Source organism: Hyla sarda, chromosome 6 (genome assembly GCF_029499605.1).
Source record: "Hyla sarda isolate aHylSar1 chromosome 6, aHylSar1.hap1, whole genome shotgun sequence".
In the NCBI taxonomy this organism is placed as follows: domain Eukaryota; kingdom Metazoa; phylum Chordata; class Amphibia; order Anura; family Hylidae; genus Hyla; species Hyla sarda.
Window position 1 is genome coordinate 250344351 of NC_079194.1, and position 25110 is coordinate 250369460.

The following is a 25110-nucleotide window of genomic DNA, read 5'->3' on the forward strand; positions in this document are numbered from 1 at the left end:
AAATGAGGGTGTGTGTGTGTGTGTGTGTGTGTGTGTGTGTGTGTGTGTGTGTGTACCCCGATACACTGTTTCTGACCCCGCAGAAGCCCCCGCTTCTCTCCCCCTGCCTTTCCTGGGATCTAGAGCCCTGCTGCCACCGCTTCTCTCCCCCTGGCTGTCGGCACCGCTGCCCCATCGCCTCCCCCATCCCCAGTTGTATAATTACCTGTTGCCGGGGTCGGGTCCGCGCTGCTTCTGGCTCCGGTGTGGCGTCTCCTGAGTTGTTATTTTGCGCTGCGAGGCACAATGACGAGTGACGTCTTCAACACGACGTCACTCATCATTGCGTAGCGCAGCGCATATCAACGACGCAGGAGACGCCACACCGGAGCCAGAAGCAGCGCGGACCCGACCCCGGCAACAGGTAATTATAAATTCGGGGATGGGGGAGGCAATGGGGCAGCGGTGCCGACAGCCAGGGGGAGACAAGCGGCGGCAGCAGGGCTCTAGACCCCAGGAAAGGCAGGGGGAGAGAAGCGGGTAGTGATGGCCTCTCTCCCCCTGCCTTTGCTGGGGGCTTCAACGGGTCAGAAAAACCGGGGATGGGGGAGGCCATGAGGCAGCGGTGCCGGCAGTCTCTGGACACCAGGATAGGCAGGGGTAGAGAATCGGGCAGCGGCGGCAGTCTCTGGACCTGCAAAAGCCGTTGCAGTTCATTGTTTTAAAGTGCCCGCTTTAAATCATTGAACTGCAGCGGCTTATCGGCGTATAACAAGCAGATAGACTTTAGGCAAAAAAATTTAGCCTAAAAAATGCGTGTTATACGCCGATAAATACGGTGACTGTTTACACTGGATAACCCTTTAAGACTTATCAAAAGTTTTTTTCAAATAACAGCGCCCCTCTAAATGAACAACAAACGTTATATTGACTCTTTCCAAACAACATTATATATCAATCTATTCTAATCCTCCTACTTAATAAGATGGCCGGCAATCAAGACTGATTGTCCAACGTGTCAGGTTCCCTTATGGTAAACTCACATGTTCCGGTTTAAAGGATAAGTATCATGAAAAAACTCTAAAGGATAGGAGATAAGTTTTAGACTGCGGGGGTCCAAGCGCTGCGGCTCCCCAAGATTTGCTGCGCGTCACGACCCCCACCCCCTCCATATAGCTCTATGGGAGAGCCGTTTGGCAATCTTCGGCTCTCCCATAGAGCTATAAAGAGCTGTGTGGCGGCTCCTGCTTCGGGCTAGGGTTGTGACGTGCCATTTAATGGAGAGCCGGGGCTCCAAACAACAGATCGCGGGGGGCCCCAGCACTCTGACCCCCAGCAATCTAAAACTTATCCCCAATCGTAGGGCATACGCTTTTTTTCCCCATGAGATTTATCCTTTAAGAAAATATTTAAAAAAAATTTAATTAATTCCTGGATTTGTATTTAATAATTGCAATTATAAATCTGAATATGTAAACACGCATTAGAGATGGAAAACTACAAACCGGCCATTGGAAGCAACGGTCAGGTTAGGTAACGTTACATCCCTATGGTGCACAAAGCACAAGCAGCCATGGGTTGCCAGCATCGGGAGGGGCAGAAGAAGAATTTTCACCCCCTTTAAGTACTATTAATTATTAAGCACAGCAAAGCGCTTCCACATCACAGGCAGCACGGGAATAAAATGCGAGTAGTGCTGAGCGCTGGCCCACTGACAGCGCACACTCACATTCCAAGCAGCAGGGAGAGGTCAACTTGGCCAATGAATGAAAGAAATAAAAAAGTGTTGACTTTATTCCTAGAACAGTGTAATACTCTAAGGCAGAGTTTTTCCAAACAATGTGCCCCCAGCTGTTGCAAAACTGCAACTCCCAGCATGCTGGAAGTTGCAGTTTTGCAACAGCTGGAGGCACAATGTTTGAAAACCACTGCTCTAAGGTCACAAGTTGTAAAGCTATGTAAAAGCGCTTGTTCCAATTCAGCAATACATCATTGTGTGTAATAAAAAGTTAAGCCATTTTCCAATACACTTTCTGAAACAACGCCTCACAGTTTAAGATCTTTTGCCTCCTGTAAACCTCTCCTGGTAACATCCAGAAGATCTGTGTTCCCCAACCTGTGGCTCTCCGGCTGATTTAAAAACTACAACTCCCATCATGCGCCAGCAGATAGATGCTTTCTGTGTATAGATTGGTACACAATAAAAATGGGGAAATTCTATTTCTATGTTGAGAAATGACAATGTACAATGCCATCAAATGTTAAAGTAGTGTGGCGCTAAACAAGTAATCTGATTGCCGGGGGGGTCTGACCGCTGGGACCCCCACAATCTCCTGCTCGGCGTCACCGCTCTCGCCATAAACGGAGCGCTGTCACTCTCCGAACAAAGGAGTGGTCAACACACCTCCTCATATATCTTTTTCTGAGAGCCAAAGATACAGCATTCTCCCATAGAGATACAAAGAGGGGGGTGTTGACCACCGTTTCGTGTAGGGATCGACCGATTATCGGTATGGCCGATATTATCGGCCGAAAATCACGATTTGGGGCATTATCGGTATCGGCAATTACCTTGCGGATAAGCCGATAATGCCCCCCCCCCACACCGCGACCGCCCCACGTCGCACCCCCCACCGTAGTGCTGGGCGGTATACCAATATGGATTTTTTGCCCATACCGCTATACCGGTCGGGCCCCTCCCCCACCTTCCGAGTCAATAAAAAAAATTAAACTTACCAGTAATGGGGGTGGTCCGGGCCATCCATCCTTCCTGTAGTGTCCGGCGACATTCCGGGTGGAGGGTGAACCGGTCCGGACTGTCCTCCTCCGGGGGTCATCTTCTCCACTCCGGGCAGGCTCCGGCCTAGTATGCTGCATAGACGCCACTACGCCGTGACGTCAGGTGCGTCGCTGTGCACGGGCGTCACTGCGCAGCGGCGCCTATGCTGCGTTACTAGGCCGGAGCCTGCCCGGAGTGGAGAAGAGCACCCCCGGAGAAGAAGGACAGCCTGGACCAGTTCACCCGGAATGCCGCCGGACACTACAGGAAGGAAGGATGGCCCAGACCACCTTGACAGGTAGGGGGAGAGAAGCGGGTGGTGGCGGTCTATGGCACCGCAAAAGCCACTGCAGTGCATTGATTTAAAGTGCCCGCTTTAAATCAATGATCTGCAGCGGTGTCGCGGGGGGATAAATAGCCGATAACTTATACGGGAATATCGGTATAAGTTATCGGCTATCGGCCCTAACCTCCACCGATTATCGGTATCGGCCCTAAAAAAATGATATCGGCCGATCCCTAGTTTTGTGCAGGGTCAACAGTCTTCTAATACAGAGTGGAGATCGCTTTGTGCACAAGGGGAGCAGGGTGCCAGGCAGGAGCTTGCGGAGGTCCCAGCGGTCGCACCCCCTGCGATCAGACACTTATTTTTTGGATAGGGGATAAATTGTTTAGCGCCACAGAACTCCTTTCATACCCCGACAGGGCCCTAGCTATGAGCAGGTTCCCTTTATGACAATGTATACATACTATAACTGAAGGAAGTTGCCTAAAGAGGTGCACACGTCACTTATGGTTCCAAAGGTTAGAAGAGGGACACGTCCTGCTCCCTGGTCTTATCACACTCCCAGAATGGAATAACTTAGCTACAATATAACTGAGGGCAATGAGTGAATAGTGAAAGCAAGTGTAAAGTACACGTAAAAGTTTAGAAATAACACAGCTAAATGGTCAAAAGAGGAGAAGTCGTCATTCAGTCATATCCATGGCAAGAAGAGATATGGAATGACAGAAGGAGGGGGGGGGGGGACAAGGTGGGGAGGGCGTTTCACACACAATAAAGGAGACCACACACATTAGATAGAAGTAGGTGGATGACCATTTCACAAATGAAGCCATACATACACATTTCAGTCCATAGTGACCAATGCAGCTGTACCACGCTATGTTCTTTGCATTAGAAAAGCAATTGTGCCCGGAATTTTGATGTGCATGGCACGGATGCCTTGGCATCTGAATCACCCAGCATGACCTTAAAGGGGTACTCTGGTGGAAAACATTTTAATTTTTTATTTTTTTTATTTTTATTTTTTATCAACTGGTTCCAGAAAGTTAAATAAATTAGTAAAATTACTTCTGATTAAAAAAAAATCTTAATTATTCCAGTAGTTATCAGCTACTGTATAATACATAGGAAGTTATTTTCTGTCTGACCACAGTGCTCTCTGCTGACACCTCTGTTCATGTCAGGAACTGTCCAGAGCAGGAGCAAATCCCTAAAGCAAACCTGATAAACTGATAAGTACTGGGAAGATTAAGATTTTTAAAAAGTAATTTACATAAGTTATCTGTAACTTTCTGGCAACAGTTGATAAAAAAAAAAAAGTTTTCCACCGGAGGTACCCCTCCAAGTCTCCCTGACTGAAGTTGAAGATTGCGCAGGCCTGAAACTTGGAAACTGAACTTTAATGGTAGGGTCAAAAGATAGCGGGAAATGTGCAGGGGAAATAACTGTATGCTCTGATGAGCAGACAGACAGGACGACCCCTGGTAGCCCTGTGTGTGCAGTAAGGTTTGGAGGCAGGACCAGAACGCCGGCGTGACTGGTGACTCGCAGGCCAGCCTCCAACCCTTACTGCGCATACAGGGCTGCCGCAGGGTAACCATATCTGTCTGCTCACAATGAATAAGCAGCGGATTTCCTGAAATACACTGTGCATACTGTACCCGTGACCCTACCCTAAGGAAACATTGTTAGAACATTTACAAATATCATCCACAGATTAAAGATCTTTTACAAGCGAAGGATCTTTGGTTCTGTGTGATAAAATATTTTGGGGACCACCAATATAGAAGACCTAAGAAGCTTGTTCTATTTGTACTATAAGTATATGGTCAACCTTAGACCTCACGTATATAACTTTCATGGTCATAATGCAGAACCAATAGCTGCGCCTCCTATGCTTCTAATTCATATGGAAGGTTATTTCCTATGATACATACAGAATACCACAGTAAATTACATAAAGCCATACAGACACATGGTAGCACACTGAGCGTCTATGGCTCTATAGGGACTTTGCCTCTGCACAGGCTGTACTATGCTTAAAAGGGTATTGCGGCTTTATACACCTTATCACTTATTCAAAGGATAGGGTATAAGATGTATGATTGTGGGGCCCCCGTGATCTCTGTGCAGCCCCTGGCATTCTGTGCCAGGCACTGCCTCAGAGACGGGGACGTGATGTCATGGCCACGCCCCCTACTGACATCACAACACACCCCCTCTATTCATGTCTATAGGAGGGGGCATGACGCCCGTCAAAGTAAAAAAAAAAAAAAAAATATGCGATCATGCATTCTATACCCTATCCTTTAGATAGGGGAATACGTTTTATAAGGCAGGAATACCCCTTTAAGGTCTTAAATCAGTGGAGAAGAAATTTACAGATCAAAGTAAAAAATCCTTAATCCTCTGAAAGAACAAAATGAATGGATGGATTCATCCTCCTGCACGTCGCACGTTGTGTTGAAATTGACAACATTTTTACATTACTATGCATTTTCTTCAGAAAGGAAATCTTGGTTATCTGGTGGTGTTTCCTGTTTTTGATTTTCTGAGGAACTTCTCTGTGTGTCACTGGGATTTCTACAACCTCAGCTTTTTGTGTGGATGTCCTCTGACCCGACCTATGCAATTCCTGCACTCACATCTTTCCACATAGGAAAAAGCAAATCAACAGAAAGGGTTTCTCTACTAAGAGCAGAGATAACATCGGCCCAGACAGCGGTTTGGGGAATGGTGGGACAGAGTCACACAGAAGTCTGAGCTGCCCGATGACACTTTACTGTAAACTATGGGCTTCTAGGAGATGTAACACAATTTTATTGTTTTGTTTAGTCAACAACAATTAATCTGTAACTTAAAACTAAAAACAGGTCTATTTACACATCAGGATCAGGATGTGTTTTTTGCTGTAATTTACATAAACTGCAGTAAAAGCCATGGCATATTCTGAAAATTGCAGCAAATACCATGAGGTGACCACATGTGGACGGCGCACATCCTTATTTCTTATACTTATGTTTGTCACAGGATCTTTCAGGCTGCGGTGCTCATTTAGGGAATCCATCAGGACATATGTGGCCATCAGGTTCCTCAAATCTCTGCAACCTCTTCTCTCTAGAGAGGCATCCAGTTTTTTACTACTTGATGGACACTGGGGTGGAAGATTAGATGGAAGTCAGAAGCAAGGTGGGGTCTCCCTAAGCTTAGGCAAATGGAGGTCTATTGATCCCCAACCATTGCAGGAGCCTTCTCACCAAGAGGGAAAGGGAATGGTTTGGTTTTAAGAGTAGGCCTTAGGGTGCATTCACACCACGTTTTGGACATACGGGTGCCGGATCCGCCGGGGGGGGGGGGGGGGTCTGGGGGGGGTAGGGCAAACCTACCCCCCCGTATGGATACGCCTGCCGTCCTTAAGAGGTTAAAGTGTATCTGTCATTAGCAAAAACTTTTATACAATGTAGAAAATAAAATATGTATATTTGTAATATACATTAGTTTAAAAATGTGTATATATTTTGTCCCTGCAGCTATTGCCTGTGTGTCACTGTGAGGAGTCCAAACACAGGAAGTGTGGGAGGGCCAGCAGGGCTCCGTGCACCGAGGGCCAGCAGGGCTCTGTGACAAGCTCCTGGCTCACGCAGCAGGACAATGGACAAGCCAGGAGCCATGCACAGAGCCCTGCTTGTCCTGCCCTCACTTCCTGTATTTGGTCTCCTTACAGAGACACACAGGCAATAGCTGTAGGCACAGTATTTTTTCACCCAAAAATATGCTAATTTTTTAACCAATGTATATTACAAATATACATAAAATGGTATTATCTACATTATATAAAACGTTTTTTGTTAACAACACGTACACTTTAAATAAATAACAAAAAACAAACTGAAAATGTATTTATATAGGCGCGATTGCATAAAGATTAATCTGGTTAAAAAAATGAAAATAAAATAAAAAAACACATACACACTATATTGTACAAAATAACAATTCGACTCTGCTACATCTGCAGTCAGGTGCCGTCCTGTTAGCTTTACAACACATTCTGTGTCCAATTCTTCATCCAGATAACAAGCTAGGAGAGCAATAAAATGACCTGCTGAATCAGAAGGGCACCTGAGTGTCTTCTCTACACCGTCTAACAAATAGACGCCCATCTGATATTAATAGGCTATGGCTGCCTGATGTATAATGGAGAAAATGAGATTGTTCTGACAGTGGTGGAGGAGAGAATTTTGCAGCGCTTCTGACTGCTCATCCTTCCCGTTGCTATGGCACTGGAATCTCTTGTCACGACATTAGGATGCTGTTATTCTGGAATCAGATTAACTCCTCGATTTCCCATAGAGCTGCCGGAGCAGGCTCGCTGATCATGAAAGCAACAAATGACAGGGAAAATCTGTTTGCGCGCTGCAGAACGCGGTTCATGTATATTTACTTTGCTACATCTATTCAGGAGGTAAACATAAGAGAAATCCAGCATGTGAGGGGGGGGCAGTAAGAAACTAGAATGAGGGCAAACAATGGGATAAAGATCAAATCCTGCATCACTGTGCTGTGGTTTATCTGTTTTCAGCACATGATGATATGATGGCGGGCACATCACAGCTCAGTACATACCCTTAAATTTAGAGCGAATGTTGGCAAGTTCCTTGTTTATCCTTTTTATTTCCGCTTCTTTGCTTTTACCTGAAACAAGAGAAGAAACAGGTTTATAAACTCTGGATCAGAAACGTGCGAACGGATCATACTAGCTCAACATTATTCCTTATCACAGTGAACTTTATAAGTGTTCTCACAGAAGTTCCTTTACGGTTCTAACAGGCGATATATACCCCCCCCCCCCCCAAAAGAATGGAGTGCTGCCTCTCCAGTCACCTCTATGGGTCTGACAAAGATAGCCAAGAGCTGTACTCCGCCACCTTCAGCAATGCCATAGTGAGTGAAATACATGACAACACGCTTGCTCGTCCTCTTTTCCATTCAGTTGATATATATAAGACCCCCCCCCCCAACAACCAAACCACTTTAAAGGGGTAGTCCAGTCCTGAAAAACGTATCAGATAGCAGGGGGGGGTCCAACTGCTGGGACCCCCGCAATCTCTCGTATGGGGCCCGGCTCTCCTGCCCGATAGGGTGTTGACCACCGCACGAAGCGGCAGCCGACAATCCACTATGGCAGAGCCGGAGATTGCCGAAGGGAGATTCTGGTGACCATATGACAATATGGAACATTTGCTATATAGAGAACGATCACCAGGAAAAACTGATTTTCAGTTTGCAAAAATACAATCCGCTAAAACTGGCTCATAGTTCTGTTAGCGTCTTGAACATACTTTCTATTAACCCCTTAACGACCACGGACGTAAATGTACGTCCTGGTTTGGCGGGACTTCCCGCACCAGGAGGTACATTTACATCCTGTGTATGACCGCGAGCATCGGAAGGGTGCTCGCGTCATACGCGGCAGGTTCCGGCTGCTAGCAGCAGCTGGGGACCCGCCGGTAATGGCAGACATCCGCGATCGCGTGGATGTCCGCCATTAACCCCTCCGATGCCGTGATCAATACAGATCACGGCATCTACGGCATTGCAGCACTTTGATTGAATGATCAGATCGCCCGCAGCACTGCCGCGGAGATTCGATCATCCAGCATGAAAGCCGGAGGTCCCCTCACCTGGCTCCTGCCGTCTCCCGGGGTCTTTTGCTCTGGTCTGCGATCGAGCAGACCAGATCAGAAGATCACTGATAATACTGAGCAGTGCTGTGTCCTATGCATAGCACTGCACAGTATTAGCAATCATTAGCAATAGATAGTACCCTATGGGGACATAAAAAGTGTTTAAAAAAAAAAGTTGGAAAATGTAAAAAAAAAAAAAGGGAAAAATCCCCTCCCCCAATAAAAATTAATATTGTCAGTTTTTAAAGCGTAACTTTTTTTAATGAACATATTTGGTATCACCCCATGCGTGAATGTCCAAACTATCAAAATATAATGTTAATGATCCCATACGGTGAATGGCGTAAACGTAAAAAATTTTAAAAGTCCACAAATCCTGCTTTTTTGTCACATTTTATAAAAAATAAAATTAATAAAAAATGATCTAAAAGTTTTATATATGCAAATGTGGTATCTAAAAAAAAAAGTAGTAGAGATGACGGCGCAAAAAATTAGCCCTCATACCGCCCTATATACGGAAAAATGAAAAAGTTATAGGTGGTCAAAATATGGTGATTTTAGATTACCGATTTTGTACAAAAAGTTTTAGATTTATTTTTTTTAAGCAGTACAATAATATAAAAGTATCTAGCCATGGGTATCATTTTAATCGTATTGACCCACAGAATAAAGAACACCTATCATTTTTACCATAAAGTGTACAGTGGGAAAACAACCCTCCAAAGTGTGCAAAATTTTGGTTCCTCCCTAAAAAAAAAAAAATTTTGGGGGGTTCGCCGTACATTTTATGGTAAAATGAGAGGTTTGATTACAAAGTACAATTGGTCACGCAAAAAACAAGCCCTTATATGGATCTGCACACGGAAATATAAAGGAGTTATGGATTTTAGAAGGCGAGGAGGAAAAAACGAAAATGCAAAAATAAAATTGGCCTGGTCCTTGAGGTGAAAATGGGCTTGGTCATTAAGGGGTTAACTAGACACTGTACTTGTTAGAACAAGATGTTGTGTATATATGAGATAACATGAAGGCCACCGAAAATCCACTGAAAGCTTCTGTAGATAAGTCCATTCAACTGTCAGATGAAAGAAAGCCAAAAATACCAACCCCAGCATTGTATGGAACTGGCAGGGAGGGACGGCTATAACAGAAATGTAACCAGATAATACCAGAGTGACATATGACCACTAACCATAAAAGTGAATATTTGAAAAGCGACCAAACATGACAAGTATCTGCATCACCGGGGGCACAAGGTAAATACTTCATCGCCCACAGCAACAACAGATGGGCAACAAACTACCAGACTCACCGTGACCATCATATTCCATCTCTGTGCCTTCATCCATCTTTGGTATCCCCAGATTTAAATGGGCACTGTCCGATTCAAAAACTCTTTATATGTTGTACATTTTGGCAAAACATTTATCTTTCTAATATACTTCAATCGAAAAATGTTATTTCTTTTTTATAGAAATCATGGCTTATAAAATCATGGCTTTGTCCAAGCTGAAGCACAAGCATAAACAAAGTCCAGTAAGGCTGGGTTCACACTACGTTTTCTCCCATACGGGAGCGCATACGGCAGGGGGGAGCTAAAAGCTCGCGCTCCCGTATGTCACCGTATGCGCTCCCGTATGTCATTCATTTCAATGAGCCGACCGGAGTGAAACGTTCGGTCCGGTCGGCTCATTTTTGCGCCGTATGCGCTTTTACAACCGGACCTAAAACCGTGATTGACCACAGTTTTAGGTCCGGTTGTAAAAGCGCATACGGCGCAAAAATGAGCCGACCGGACCGAACGTTTCACTCCGGTCGGCTCATTGAAATGAATGACATACGGGAGCGCATACGGTGACATACGGGAGCGCAAGGTTTTAGCTCCCCCCTGCCGTATGCGCTCCCGTATGGGACAAAACGTAGTGTGAACCCAGCCTAAGTGAGGGTGGGCTAAAACTCCTCTGTGCTCTCTCTCCTGTCTTATCACAAAGAAGAGTGCTATCAGACAGGAGAAAGAGCGAGCACAGAGGAGTCCTATCAGACAGGAGAGAGAGCAAGCACAGAGGAGTCCTATCAGACAGGAGAGAGAGCAAGCACAGAGGAGTCCTATCAGACAGAAGAAAGAGCGAGCACAGAGGAGTCCTATCAGACAGGAGAGAGAGCAAGCACAGAGGAGTCCTATCAGACAGAAGAAAGAGCGAGCACAGAGGAGTGCTATCAGACAGGAGCGAACACAGAGGAGTCCCATCAGACAGGAGAGCGAGCACAGAGGAGTCCCATCAGACAGGAGAGCGAGCACAGAGGAGTGCTATCAGACAGGAGAGCGAGCACAGAGGAGTCCCATCAGACAGGAGAGCGAGCACAGAGGAGTGCTATCAGACAGGAGAGAGCAAGCACAGAGAAGTCCTATCAGACAGGAGAGCGAGCACAGAGGAGTCCTATCAGACAGGAGAGAGCAAGCACAGAGGAGTCCTATCAGACAGGAGAGAGCAAGCACAGAGGAGTCCTATCAGACAGAAGAGAGCACTGTATCTGACAGTGCCCATTTAAGGGGTATTCCCATTTAGACATTTAGGTCATATACACCCCTGGTATGGTAGGTCATATACCCCTGATATGGTAGTGACTTTGGAAGGTGGTCAGGAAGTAAAAAAAAAAACTGTGGATTAGGTTGTTTTACACTGGAATTCCTTTAAGTGGGAGCTGCGTAAAGAGTATAATACCACTAAGTATGCTGTTTCCAGAACTCCAGAGGCTGTGACAAGGTGAAAGTGTGCAACATTCCCAAACCAGAATAAAGATACTGCAGATTAGAAAATCCATTCCTGCTCTGGTTTCAAAGCATAATTTTTTTTCCAGAGTATATTGAGCATTTATACAAGATGGAGCTGCTTTGGATTTTAACATTTTCATCCAAATCATGTGGACATCAATTTAGCAAGGGTGAAATCTGTGGTTGACTACACATAATGCCAGTAAGGCTTTGTTCACACCTACCCAAGAAAGTTTCTCCCGGAGAACTGGATGCCGATGTACACCCCAGCCTGGCCCATTCATCTGAATGTGGCAAACGCAGTCTAAAACAGGGTGTCAATTGTGTGGCTGGCCATATTTTTGAGTCCTGTCAGAATACATAGTGGTCTAGCAGGGTCCCGCTGTGGTATACACCAGCATGTCATGCTCCTGGGCTGCTGACATACCACAGAAATTTGCACTGGATAGGTGTGAACCTAGCCTCAGTATGGCATGGGACTGGCGAGTCCAGTGATCATGTGCCAGTATGCCATATCACTCTTGGCAGGTTGTAAACAGAGGCTGCCAGGGACGGCTAGATCATCTGCGCTAGTTGGTGAAGAAATGAGTGAAGTATTTTTTGTTATACCATTCGCAGCTTTTTTTCCCTCCCCAGGAGCCACAGAAACTCTTTTAAGCTCTCCTAACAATGTTTTATTCCTTATATGACAATGTCTAGAGGGTTCAGTTTGGTCCTGATCTGCAGAAAATGTCTACAAGAGGCTAGATAACTCTGTATGTATACAGACAATTCTAGCACCACATTTTCTAAGCTTGAAGTAAATGGAATAGACGGCTACACTGAACACAGAATGAGCATTTCTCTAGGCCTATATGGCCCAAAGCGTTTCCTTCTGTATACACTTATGCCGTCATTGGTTACATGAAAAAGCAAAGGGAGGGAGTGCAAGAGAGCAACGTGAAATGGAGGTAGCCGAGGTAGCACAGCAATATCTGTCCCACTCCAAGATCTACTGTTTCTGAAAAGTTGTGGGAGAAGAACATTAAAGGGGTACTCCACTAGCCAGCATTCGGAACATTTCGCTCTGAATGCTGTGCGCGCACTGCGGGGGTCGATTACGCCCATTTGTAACGTCATGCCACGTCCAGGGATGTGGAAATCCTATCGCCCGACGCTCGGGACAAGTAGTTTTGGGCGCCGGGCAGGTGAATTGTTCATAGATTTAGCCCTGTATCGGGCAAGCAGGGACAGACCGACTTCCTCCGTATTTTTCTTTAATGCCGGTGTGAGGTGCAGGAGCCAATGCAAGTCTGCACCTCACACCGGCGCTCAGGGTGTATGGAGGGGGCGGCGGCCCCCAGCTGACCACAGAGCCAGAGGTCGCACATTTGTTACATAATTAAGCCACACCCCCTTATCTCCCCTCCCGGAGGATGGAGGACACAGCTCAGAAGACAGAAGGGTGAGAGAAAGGATGTAGACAGCTCTGTACACAGATCCATCCCCCGCACACAGCTCTACCCCTCCCCCTGCTCTGTCTCCACAGGACCTAATCCACCACGGGGAGGTTGCTAGTTTGCACGGGGAAAACACAGAGCAGGGGGGAGGACGGAAATCTCACCTCACACCGGCAGTGTGACTACAGCTCTGATGTCCATTCATGTCTATGTAATGCAAGATGTGATGTATGATGTCTGTCTGTGTGTTATGTGTATGTAATGTATAATGTGTGTATGATGTCTGTCTAAGTGTGATGTGTGTATGTATGTATGTATGTGATGTATGTGATGTATGATGTGGGGTGGGCAGCAGCGGGTGTATGTATGATGTGTGCATATGTATGGTGTGAGTGGATGTGTGATGTGTGTATGATGTCTGTGTGTGCGCATGTAATGTATGATGGGGGCAGCAGTGGGTGTATGTATGATGTGTGCATATGTATGGTGTATATGTATGGTGTGTGTGTGTGTGTGTGTGTGTATGATGTATCTGTGATGTGTGTATGTAATGTATGATGTGGGGGCAGTGGCGGGGGTGTGTGTATATATGATATGGGGCAGTGGCTGGTGCATGTATGTCACGTCGGGCATTAGGGCAGTGCCCAAGGGCCCGTGTCTCGCCAGTTGTGCCATCTAGTTTTTTTTGTTTTAGTGGCTTCTGGCCACCCGCACTAAATTGCACCCCCAGAATCCCACCCCCTTCATACTCACCCGCCGACCAAGAGCCCCACAGATGCACGCAAACACGCCCGCACCAAAACTACAACTTCCAGCATGTTACACCATGAAAAGTGCAACATGCTGGGAGTTGTAGTTTTGGTTCAGGTCAGCTGCAGAGCTATAGGCTGCATCAGGGCATGCTGGGAGTTGTAGTTACTAACTGAAATTCCCAGTATTCCTTGACACATCCTAAGGCTCTGCAGCTGACACAAACCAAAACTATAACTCCCAGCATGTTACACAATAACCTTAACTGTACTACTATACAGTGCAACATGCTGCAACACCCACACAACCATAGGCTGTATCAGGGCATGCTGGGAGTTGTTATCTAGTAACTAAATGCAACTTTCAGCATTTTCTGACACAAAATGCAGCACATAAACTGGAGAAACTGGTCCCTATGAAGACTGAAAAATAGTGATTAAAATACGTTAAAAAGTGCGTATACATGTGAATAAGCCCCTTTCGTAATAAAAGTTTCCAATTTTCTTTAAATAAAAATAATGTACAAAAATAAACATAAGTGGTATCGCTGCATGTGGAAATGTCCAGGCTATTAAAATATAATGTTAATTAAACCGTACGGTGAACGGTGTAAATGTAAAAAATTGTCCAGAATTGCTCATTTTTGATCACTTCATATGAGAAAGTTATATCTAGACATTTTTGGGCTTGTCTCAGGTGTAAAAGGAGCTATAGCTCTCCCGCCGCTAATATCCTGGCATGCTGCGATCACCGTGGCCGCTATTAAACCATTAGAGCACCGCTGTCAAAGTTGACAGCAGTGTCTAAAGGGATCTTATATCCATCCCTGGTGGTCTAGTGGGGGGGGGGGGGGGGGAAATCAGACTATTTTGGTTGAAATTATTTCATCTACCAGGACAAGTGGATTTTCTTGAGGGACAAGTAGATTGTGTTCCGCTTTAGTCCCTTGGACAAGTAGTTTTTTTTTTTTTTTTTACATTTCCACACCCCTGACATCCCCTCAATGCAAGTCAATGGGAGGGGGCATGGCATTACTTCACAAAGGGACATGGCTGACCCCTGCACTAAATGTTCCAAACGTTGTCCAGTGGAGTACCACTTTAATGCTATCTGTGAACTGCTCCGCAAAAGGATTGAAAGAACTAAACCTAAAGTAGGAGACTTGGAGAACTGGAGACATGTCAGTGAAGTAGTGACACTATTCAGGACTTCTCAGGAACGTCACTGCACTACACACTACCACCAGACTCACCCTGACTTGGAATGGCAGACAACAAGAATCAATAGACTGCTTTCAATTACACAGCAAATAAAGATAAGTTAGACCGAAGAAATTGTCCCTTTAAGTAGCAAGTGCTGGCTCCAGGGATAGAGTGAAGCATGGACGTACTGTGCTGAAGACCCATCAGCTGACATTTCTGATGGCTACAGCTACAAGGCAGCAAAGTGTAATTGCATTTTCTGCTCCATATCCGTGTTACTCTAATGTGCTTAGGACAAAAGGAACATTTCACATTCTTTTTTTTATCTGTCTGTAGAATGAATGCTGGCTATACGTGGGCTGCAACACCAATAAGTGGCTTAAATACATGAAAAAGCCATCTACTCTACAGTAGGGTCAGAGGGTAATGTTCCACACAATAGAACCCAAGGGTCCTTGAGTCAGTCATTTCTATCTGTCCTGTCTTGCTAACCTACCAAACAGATATGTTAGCAAGAAGCAGAGGACAGATGAAGGGAAATCTGGCCACAAAGAGCATTTATTTGTACGATGTAAAAAAAAAAAAAATTTAATTTAAAAAAAAAAAAAAAAAAGAGGACATGTAGTTGTGCATAGGAGCTGTATACATACACAAGATGGTAATTTTTCTTTTTGAATTTTAGATGTAGGAAAAAATTGGGCATAAACTTTAGAAGGGTTTTCTTACTAAATGACATTCCATCACCGCTTAAACAGTGGTGGTGTGACAGCAGGCACGCTCAAAGAGCCACAAAATCTAAGGGCCACAGTGCAGCTCACAAACCCTATACTATCCCCTTGTGTCCAACCCAGGGGATGGTCAGGAGAAATGCTGATGCCAAAGAAACTCTCCTTCTCTTTGTTTTTAAAATCAGCAGTAGTCTTAAGGGGGTACTCCGGTGAAAAACTTTTTTTTTTAAATCAACTGGTGCCAGAAAGTTAAACAGATTTGTAAATTAATTATATTAAAAAATCTTAATCCTTCCTGTACTTATTAGCTGCTGAATACTACAGCGGAAATTCTTTTATTTTTGAAACACAGCTGTCTGCTGACATCACGAGCACAGTGCTCTCTGCTGACATCTCTGTCCATTTTATGAACTGTCCAGAACAGCATATGTTTGCTATGGGGATTTCCTTTTACCCTGGACAGTTGCTAAAAATGGACAGATATGTCAGCAGAGAGCTCTGTGTTTCAAACTGAAAAGAATTTCCACTGTAGTATTCAGCAGCTAATAAGTAATAGAAGTAATTTACAAATCTGTTTAGCTTTCTGGCACCAGTTGATTTGAAAAAAAAAAAAAAGTGTTTTTACCGGAGTACCCCTTTAAAAGGAGACCATTACCTGAACAAAATGCTATAACATAGCCTAGTGGGAGCACCGATCATAATTTTATGTCTTTTTAAGATGGTAATACAGTCCATCTTCCGCAGAAAATCTACAGCAGCAAATTCACACCAAACTGTGCAGATCTGACACATTGGATATAGTTGTGGATATGCATTTCAATGCACAACACTGTTATAGATTTACATTTCCCTATTGTAATCCACGGGAAGGTTTGGAGAAGACGCCTCAATATAAACTGGTCACTTTAGTTGCATGTAGGATTTTCCATGTAGGATTTTTTTCAGGAGTGTGTGGAAGTTTTTTTAAAGGGATACTCCGCTCCTGGATATCTTATCCCCCTATCCAAAGGAGAGGGGATAGGATGTCTGATCTCAGGGGGGTCCGGCCTCTTGGACCCACCGCGATCTCCGGGCGGCAATCTTTGTTTAGAATGCTGGGTTAGAGTGTGGAGGGGGGGGGGGGGGGCAAATGACGTCACGCCCCCTCCATTCATGTCTATGGGAGTGGGCGTACGAGCGATCACAGCCATCACATCCCCTCCCATAGACACGAATGGAGGGGTGGGGAGTGACTTCACAACCGCCCAAACCCAGTGTTCTGAACAAAAATGTTCAGACAGCTGGAATGCCATCTGGAAATCACGGAAGGTCCCAGCGGGTGGATCCCCCCGCCATCAGACATCTTATCCCCTATCGTTTGGATTGCAGATAAGATCTCCAGTAGCAAAGCTCCTCTTTAAAGACTCAGTCACAAGGTTGGTAGTGTTCTACAGCAGATATTTTGCACACAAATCCACTCTGGATCTGTCCCATATCAAAGTACTCCTAGGGTCCATGCACATTATGGAATCTCCACCAGGAGTTTATCCAGAGGGCGGCCAGGGGCAATGCAATCCACTCTGTATTCCGCAAATAGAATGACCAAGTTCATTCAGCAGGTGAATTTCAATTCTGTAGTGTGCACTGTGCAGTAGAATCCCATCGGAACTCCCAAGCAGAATGTCTTCCCTAGTGTGCATGGATGCGAAGGGTACAGTCACGTGGCCGGATCTTCTGCTTGTTTTCCGCTGCAGGTTTTACCAGCTGCAGAATTTCCGCAGTCAAACGTAACTTGCTTCAAGGGAACAAACCATGGACGACTACTACTACCACCACCACTTCTGTTTGTAAGAGATAAGCAATATGTTACAAATGCAAGTTATACCATAACTGGTAGCGACACATCTGCCTTCACAAGTTTATTTACCTCCTTATTTCTGTAAGCCAGTGTGTCCCATCCAGTGTGCCTCCAGCGGTTGCAAAACTACAACTCCCAGCATGCTTGGACAGCTGAAGGTACCCTGGGTCCGGAAACACTGCTGTAAGCACTATGATGGGTTCACCTGCTGCAAGTTCACTGTGGATTTAACCCCTCATATGCAGTGATAGTGGTAAAATCCAAAGTGAAAGTCCGCAACAGTATAAGGATGTGAGAATCCACAGAACGTTCATAATTCTGCACATAAAGCATTTACTGCAAAAAGGAAGACCTTTGTAAAATCTGTTGTAATCTGCTACATATCTTACTGGTGCAGATACAGGAGATAAAATTCACAAAAATTCCATCCAATTGACCTTAATGAAGAAAAGCAAACCGTAAAGCTGGCACCTCAGCCAGGAAAGGGTCAATAGGTAGTGTGGCAGCCTGCAATGCAGACCTGTGACGCCGACTATCTCTGGTGTCTATGGCTCGGCCATCCATCTGATGTAATGTAAAGTAGGACATGCTGTACTTTACTATCTGCGATCAGCCTGGCTCCATCAGGGTACAGCGGCCCTGGCACCCTGCATCAGGTGAAGCTGCTCAGCCATGCCAATGCTGCTCCAGAACAGATTGTCATAAAGGGCTCATGACTACAATTACCCTGCCTACCACATTCTCTTCTTGCCAGCCGTCACATGGGACAAGGAAATTTGTATTTTATTTTTTATTTTAATGGTGACTTATGCCAATATCCCATAATTGTTCTCCGCAGCATCTGGTCAATGTCGTGGCGGAACAAGTTGTAGACATATTTGCTGAATGACGGTTGTAATATTGCATGTTCAGGATGAATCTATTGTATTCTATGTTAGACCAGCGTATCTGGTTACTACAGTAATAAGGACATATCCAGTCACACAAGTTCCCACTGCTATATACTGATCATAAACCAACAACACAAAATAACTACATAAATATTACAAGCTAACAATGATCACAAGCCCCATACGAAGCGCTTAAATAGGTTGCTCTCAAGATTAAAAAAGTTATCCCCTATGCTAAAGATCTAGAGGGTATAACCATCTGATCAGTGGGGAGGGTATAGTAGCCCTCTTTGTTGAGGGACCTGATATAGAGGGCTGAAATACCCTTGAAAATTGTTGCCTGATCCATTGAGAATGAACAGTGGTCAAGCATGTGCACTGCTGCTCCATTCACTTGGGAAACAACTGACCACCAATTTTATACTACCCAAACCACTAGAGTTCATGGGGGACATTGGCAGCTTCTCCCAGCTCAGTTGTCGATGATTGAGAGATCTTTCCCTGTTTGGTATAGGGAGCGATAAGAGTGAAGGCTGGTGGGGTAAAGCCAACAGGGACCACCCTGATGACTTAGGCTTTAGGTAGCATCAAAGTGACAACAGGTTCCCTTTAAAGGAGAACTCCAGGATACGAAACATATCCCCTATCCTAAGGGTCAGATCAAGTGTGGTGCCACAGCCAAGTGGGAACACACATACTTCCCTTGAGTACTCCTTTAACCCCTTAAAGGGGTATTCCGGCTTTAGACATTTTATCCCCTATCCAAAGGATAAGGGATAAGATGTCGGATCGTGGGGGGCCTTCCGGTAGGGACCCCCTGCGATCTCCCTGCAGCACCCGCATTATGTGCGGAGCTGCGTCTCCAGGCTCGGAAACCGGAAGTTTTCGGGACTGGAGACGTGACGTAACACCACGTGTCCCCCTCGTGACATCACGCCCCCGCTATTCATGTCTATGGGAGGGGGCATGACGGGCCATGTTAACATGCTTTACTATTATTGCACTACATTTACAAAAATAAATATCGTATGCACTCCCGTATGTCATTCATTTCAATGAGCCGGCCGGAGTGAAACGTTCGGTCCGGTCGGCTCATTTTTGCGCCGTATGCGCTTTTACAACCGGACCTAAAACTGTGGTCAACCACGGTTTTAGGTCCGGTTGTAAAAGCGCATACGGCGCAAAAATGAGCCGACCGGACCGAACGTTTCACTCCGGCCGGCTCATTGAAATGAATGACATACGGGAGCGCGAGGTTTTAGCTCCCCCCTGCCGTATGCGCTCCCGTATGGGAGAAAACGTAGTGTGAACCCAGCCTCACTTGATTGCTAATACTGTTCAGTGCTATGTATAGGCATAGCACTGAACAGCATTATCGGCCATCTACTGCTTTGGTCTGCTTGATTGCAGACCATAGCAGAAGACACCAGGATGACGGCAGGACACAGGTGAGGAGGATGACGGCGGGACGCAGGTGAGGAGGATGACGGCGGGACGCAGGCGATCCGAATACCCATTCAAAGTGCCGCATTTATTGATCACGGCATCTGAGGGGTCAACGGCGGACATCAGCTCGATCACTGATGTCCGCCATTACCGGTGGCATCCTGGCTGCTGATAGCAGGGACGACGCGCCGTGCATGATGCGAGCACCGATCCGGCGCTCGCGTCATGTATAGGACGTAAATATACGTCCTGGTGCATTAAAGGGGTACTCCACCCCTAGACATCTTATCCCCTATCCAAAAGGATAGGGGATAAGATGTCTGATCGCGGGGGTCCCGCCGCTGGGGAACCCCGCAATATAGCATGCGGCACCCACCTTTTTCTGCTCCGGAAGCGCTGGAGGGTCTGGGTCCCAGACTTCTATTCCCGTTGTCGGGACCCAGACCCTCCAGTGCTTCTGGAGCAGAAACAGGTGGGTGCCGCATGCTATATTGCGGGGATCCCCAGTGGCAGGACCCCCGCGATCAGACATCTTATCCCCTATCCTTTGGATAGCAGATAAGATGTCTAGGGGTGGAGTACCCCTTAAAGTACTACCACACCACGACGTACATTTACGTAGAAAGGCATTGAGTTAAAAAATTAAATTGGGGGCAAAATCACAGCTAGTTGTCCCATATCCCAGGGCTTAACGAATCCAGGTGCCAGGTTGCCATGGCAACTGAAATTTATGTTTTTGTCAGCTCTTTCCAGTAAAGATTCCTAGAAAGATCTCTAGATTGTCCATTCATATATTTGTACGTTGTGATTAAACCTCGCCTAAGACATCTTTTCTCCAAACTAAATAACCCAAGCTTGATAAACTGTCTTGGTCCTGTAATCCTCCCATACCATTAATTATCTTTGTCGCCCTCCTCTGCCCCCTCTCCAGTTCAGCCACATTCTTTTTATATACAGGGGCCTTACATTGGACACAATAATCCATATGTGATCTGACTAATGATTTATACAGAGGCAAAACTATGTCCTTATCACAAGCCTCTATGCTTCTCTTGATACATCCCATGACTTTGTTAGCCTTGGCAGCAGCTGCCTGGCACTGGTCACTGAAATTGAATCTGCTGTCCACCACTTTAGTCCTTTTTGGAAGAAGTTTTTCCTAATATCTTATTATTTAGCATATAACTGTACATGTTATTACAACCCAAGTGTATGAAGTGCACATTAAACTTAATTTGCCATGTCTGTGCCCAAATCTTCAGCTTCCCCAGATCCCTCTGTAATATTATATTATCATCCTCTGTGGTGATCACCTTACCCAGTTTAAAGTAATCTACAATCCCACATAAATCTATGTTGTTGCTTTGTCAGAATGTTATTTTCATTAAAGGGTAACTCTCAAAACATATTTTTGCTATTGCACTCCTTATGGTAAAAAAAAAAAATATTTCTAATATACTTTGTATAAAAAAAATAATTAAAAAAAAATGAAGTTTTCTATTTTTATTTGTGCTTAAAAAAGCTCAAGAGCACATTTCCCCCCCATCTCATACACAAAACTTTGGACCAAAGTCCCAACACAGGAAGTGCAGCCTGGAGTGATGAGAGGGGTGTGTCCAGCCTCATCCAATCATAGCTCCTCTCACACTTAACTGACATATGCTGTTGGTTGGACACACACCCCTCAGCACTCCAGGCTGCACTTGTGCTTGGGTCCAAATTCTGTGTATGAGATGGGGGAAAATGTGCTCTTGAGCTTTTTTATGCACAAATAAAACATAGAAAACTATTTTTTTTTCAAACAAAGTATATAAGAAATATTTTTTATTTACCATAAGGAGTGCAATAGCAAAAATTAGTTCTAATGAGAGTGCCCATTTAAGATATTCCAGAATAACATTGCTCAGAAACCCCTCAAAAATCTTAGCCACAAAAGATGTTAAACTTACAGGCATATATCTCCCAGGATTCCTTTTTGACCCCTTCCGGGGCCCTGAAAAGAAGATCACGGGGGGTGCAAAGATGTATTCCAGTAGAGTATGTTTATCAGTATTTGTAGCCAAAACTAGGAGTAAAATTATCACTGAAGAAAAACTATAATGGAGATATTGGAATGTTTTTCTGTGTTTTGGACATGTGAACCCAGCCTAATGGTCACAAAATCTTTGTTACTCCAACAGGCAAGCAACCCAGGAATGGGAAGCTTGCAGGGCTACATCAATTGCACCACTCCCTTTAAATATAATAGAAGTTATAAAAATTGCATCACTCACCCGCTTAGGCTTTCAGACCACCTCTGGTGGGCGCAAACCAGCTAGAGTGAGCCAGGAAGCCCATAAGACAACTTAAGAACACCCCTTTAAAAAATGCATTTACTTACACTGCTCAAATAAATAAAGGGAACACTTAAACAATACAATGTAACTCCAGGTCAATCACACTTCTGTGAAATCGCACTGTTCACTCAGGAAGCAATACTGATTGACAATCAATTTCACTGTTCGCTGTTGTGCAAATGGAACAGACAACAGGTGGAAGTTCTAGCAAGACACCCCCAATAAAGGAGTGGTTCTGCAGGTGGTGACCGCAGACCACTTATCAGTTCCTATGCTTCCTGGATGATGTTTTGATCACTTTTGAATCCTGGTGGTGCTTTCACTCTAGTGGTAGCATGAGACAGAGTCTACAAACCACAAAAGTGGCTCAGGTAGTGCAGCTCATCCAGGATGGCACATCAATGCGAGCTGTGGCAAGAAGGTTTGCTGTGTCTGTCAATGTTGTGTCGAGAGCATGGAGGCGCTACAAGGAGACAGGCCAGTACATCAAGAGATAGGCCAGTACATCAGGAGACGTGAACAACCCAGCAGAAGGACCACTACCTCCACCTTTGTGTAAGGAGGAGCAGGAGGAGCACTACCAGAGCATTGCAAAATGACCACCAACATGCCACAAATGTGCATGTGTCCACTCAGACGGTCAGAAACAGACTCCATGAGGGTGGTATGTTGGCAGGACTTCTATAGGTGGGGGTTGTGTTTAAAGCCCAACACCGTGCAAGACGTTTGGCATTTGCCAGAACACACCAAGATTGGCAAATTCGCCACTGGCACCCTGTGCTCTTCACAGATTAAAGCAGGTTCACACTAAACACATGTGACAGACGTGAGAGTCTGGAGACATCGTGGAGAACGTTATGCTGCCTGCAACATCCTCCAGCATGATCCGTTTGGCGGTGGGTCAGTAATGGTGTGGGGTCGCATTTCTTTGGGGGGGCCGCACAGTCCTCCATGTGCTTGCCAGAGGTAGCCTGACTGCCATCAGGTACCAAGATGAGATCCTCAGACCCCTTGTGAGACCATATGCTGGTGCGGTTGGCCCTAGGTTCCTCCTAATGCAAGACAATGCTAGACCTCATATGGCAGGAGTGTGTCAGCAGTTACTGCAAGAGGAAGGCATTGATGCTATGGACTGGCCCGCTCATTCCCCAGACCTGAATCCGATTGAGCACATCTGGGACACCATGTCGAGCTCCATCCACCAACCACAGACTGTCTATGAGTTGGCGGAAGCTTTAGTCCAGGTCTGGGAGGCCATGCCTCAAGACACCATCTGCCACCTCATCAGGAGCATGCCCAGGTGTTGTAGGGAGGTCATACGGGCGCATGGAGGCCACACACACTACTGAGCATCATTTTGACTAGTTTTAAGGACATTACATCAAAGTTGGATCAGCCTGTAGTGGGGTTTTCCACTGATTTTGAGTGTGACTCCATATCCAGACCTCCATGGGTTGATAAATTTGATTTCCATTGATCATTTTTGTGTGGTTTTGTTGTCAGATCACTCAACTATGTAAATAGTTCATACGATTAGTTCATTCATTCAGATCTAGGATGTGTTGTTTTAGTGTTCCATTTTTTTTGAGCAGTATACTTTAGGTACTATTATTGTATCCAGTTCAAAAAAGATGTGCCTTTGTTTTTGACGACAAATTCTAATTTGCAAGCAATTTTGGAGCTTTTTTGGAGCATATTAGGGTGTTTTTTGCAGCCCAACATAATATATACAGAATACACATTCAATTATTAACATGTGACATTTGTGAACATTACACATCTAAAATACAACATGTGAACTTGCGCAGCATTTTCCCATTAAATTCTAACTCCACAGGAAATGTGTTACCAACATAAACCAGATGTATTCAAAAGCATAATACAAGCATTTTAAGCTTCACTATGCAAATACAATGTGTAAAGTAGTCTAAGTGGACACAACACATAAGAAAAGGAATTCAGGGGACCCAGGAGGTCTTTCTCAAGGCAAAAAATAAAATAAAAAATTTAATAAATCAAGGTAAAGCCACAATTAGGCCCGATTTAAATCTTTCTACGTCACCAGTATGCCAGCAAAAAGGTATTCCAACATATTACGTTAAATGTAATTTTAAAGGGGTATTCCGGCTTTACACATCTTATCCCCTATCCTTTGGATAGGGGATAAGATTTATGACAGAAGGGTTCCCGCCACTGGGAGCCCCGCAATCTCTTTGCAGCCCCCGGTATTCTGTGCTGGGCGCTGCCTCCAAGGCCGAGACGTGATGTCATGGCCCCACCCTTTGGGACATCACACCCCTATATTCATGTCTATTGGGGAGGGGTGGGGCGACCGTCATGCCCCCTCCCATAGACATGAATGTAGGGAGCGTGGCCATGTCACATCTCTGCCTTGGAGGCAGCGCCCGGCACAGAATGGGGTATTCCAGCCTTATATAGCCATGGCCGAAAATATTGAAACCCCTGAAATTTTTCAAGAAAATGAAGTGTTTCTCACAGAAAGGATTGCAGTCACACATGCTTTGCTATATACATGTTTGTTTCCTTTGTGTGTATTCCAACAAAGGGTATAGAACAGAGTATTGAGATGAACTTTTGTTATTGACCAAATACTTCTTTTCCACCATAATTTACTAATAATTTTTTTTTTTTAAATCAGACAATGTGATTTTATGGATTTCTTTTCACATGATGTCTGTCATAGTTGAGGTATATACCTATGATGAAAATAACAGGCCTCTCTCCTTTTTAAGTGGGAGAACTTGCACAATTGGTGGCTGACTAAATACTTTTTTTGCCCCAGTGTGTGTATAAAATATGTATGTGTATATAAATAATATATACACACACACACACACACACACTTACCAACAACATAGAAAGAATGTTTGAATGGGGCCTCCATGCTCATGTACTGGAGAGTAATTTGGATCTGTTGGTTCTATGCATCTGAATCAGGGATCGACCGATATAGTTTTTTA

General features: G+C 45.0%; 1 protein-coding gene across 2 annotated transcripts in view; it reads right to left on the reverse strand.

The window, feature by feature from the left end:
• The window catches only part of AP2A2 (adaptor related protein complex 2 subunit alpha 2), a 97410-nt gene that overhangs the window by 64008 nt on the left and 8292 nt on the right, over positions 1-25110 (reverse strand). For both annotated transcript variants that reach the window (XM_056526908.1, XM_056526909.1), the window contains exon 2: positions 7668-7736. In XM_056526908.1, coding sequence (XP_056382883.1) covers positions 7668-7736 — 69 coding nt within the window. The remainder of the gene's footprint in view (positions 1-7667; positions 7737-25110) is intronic.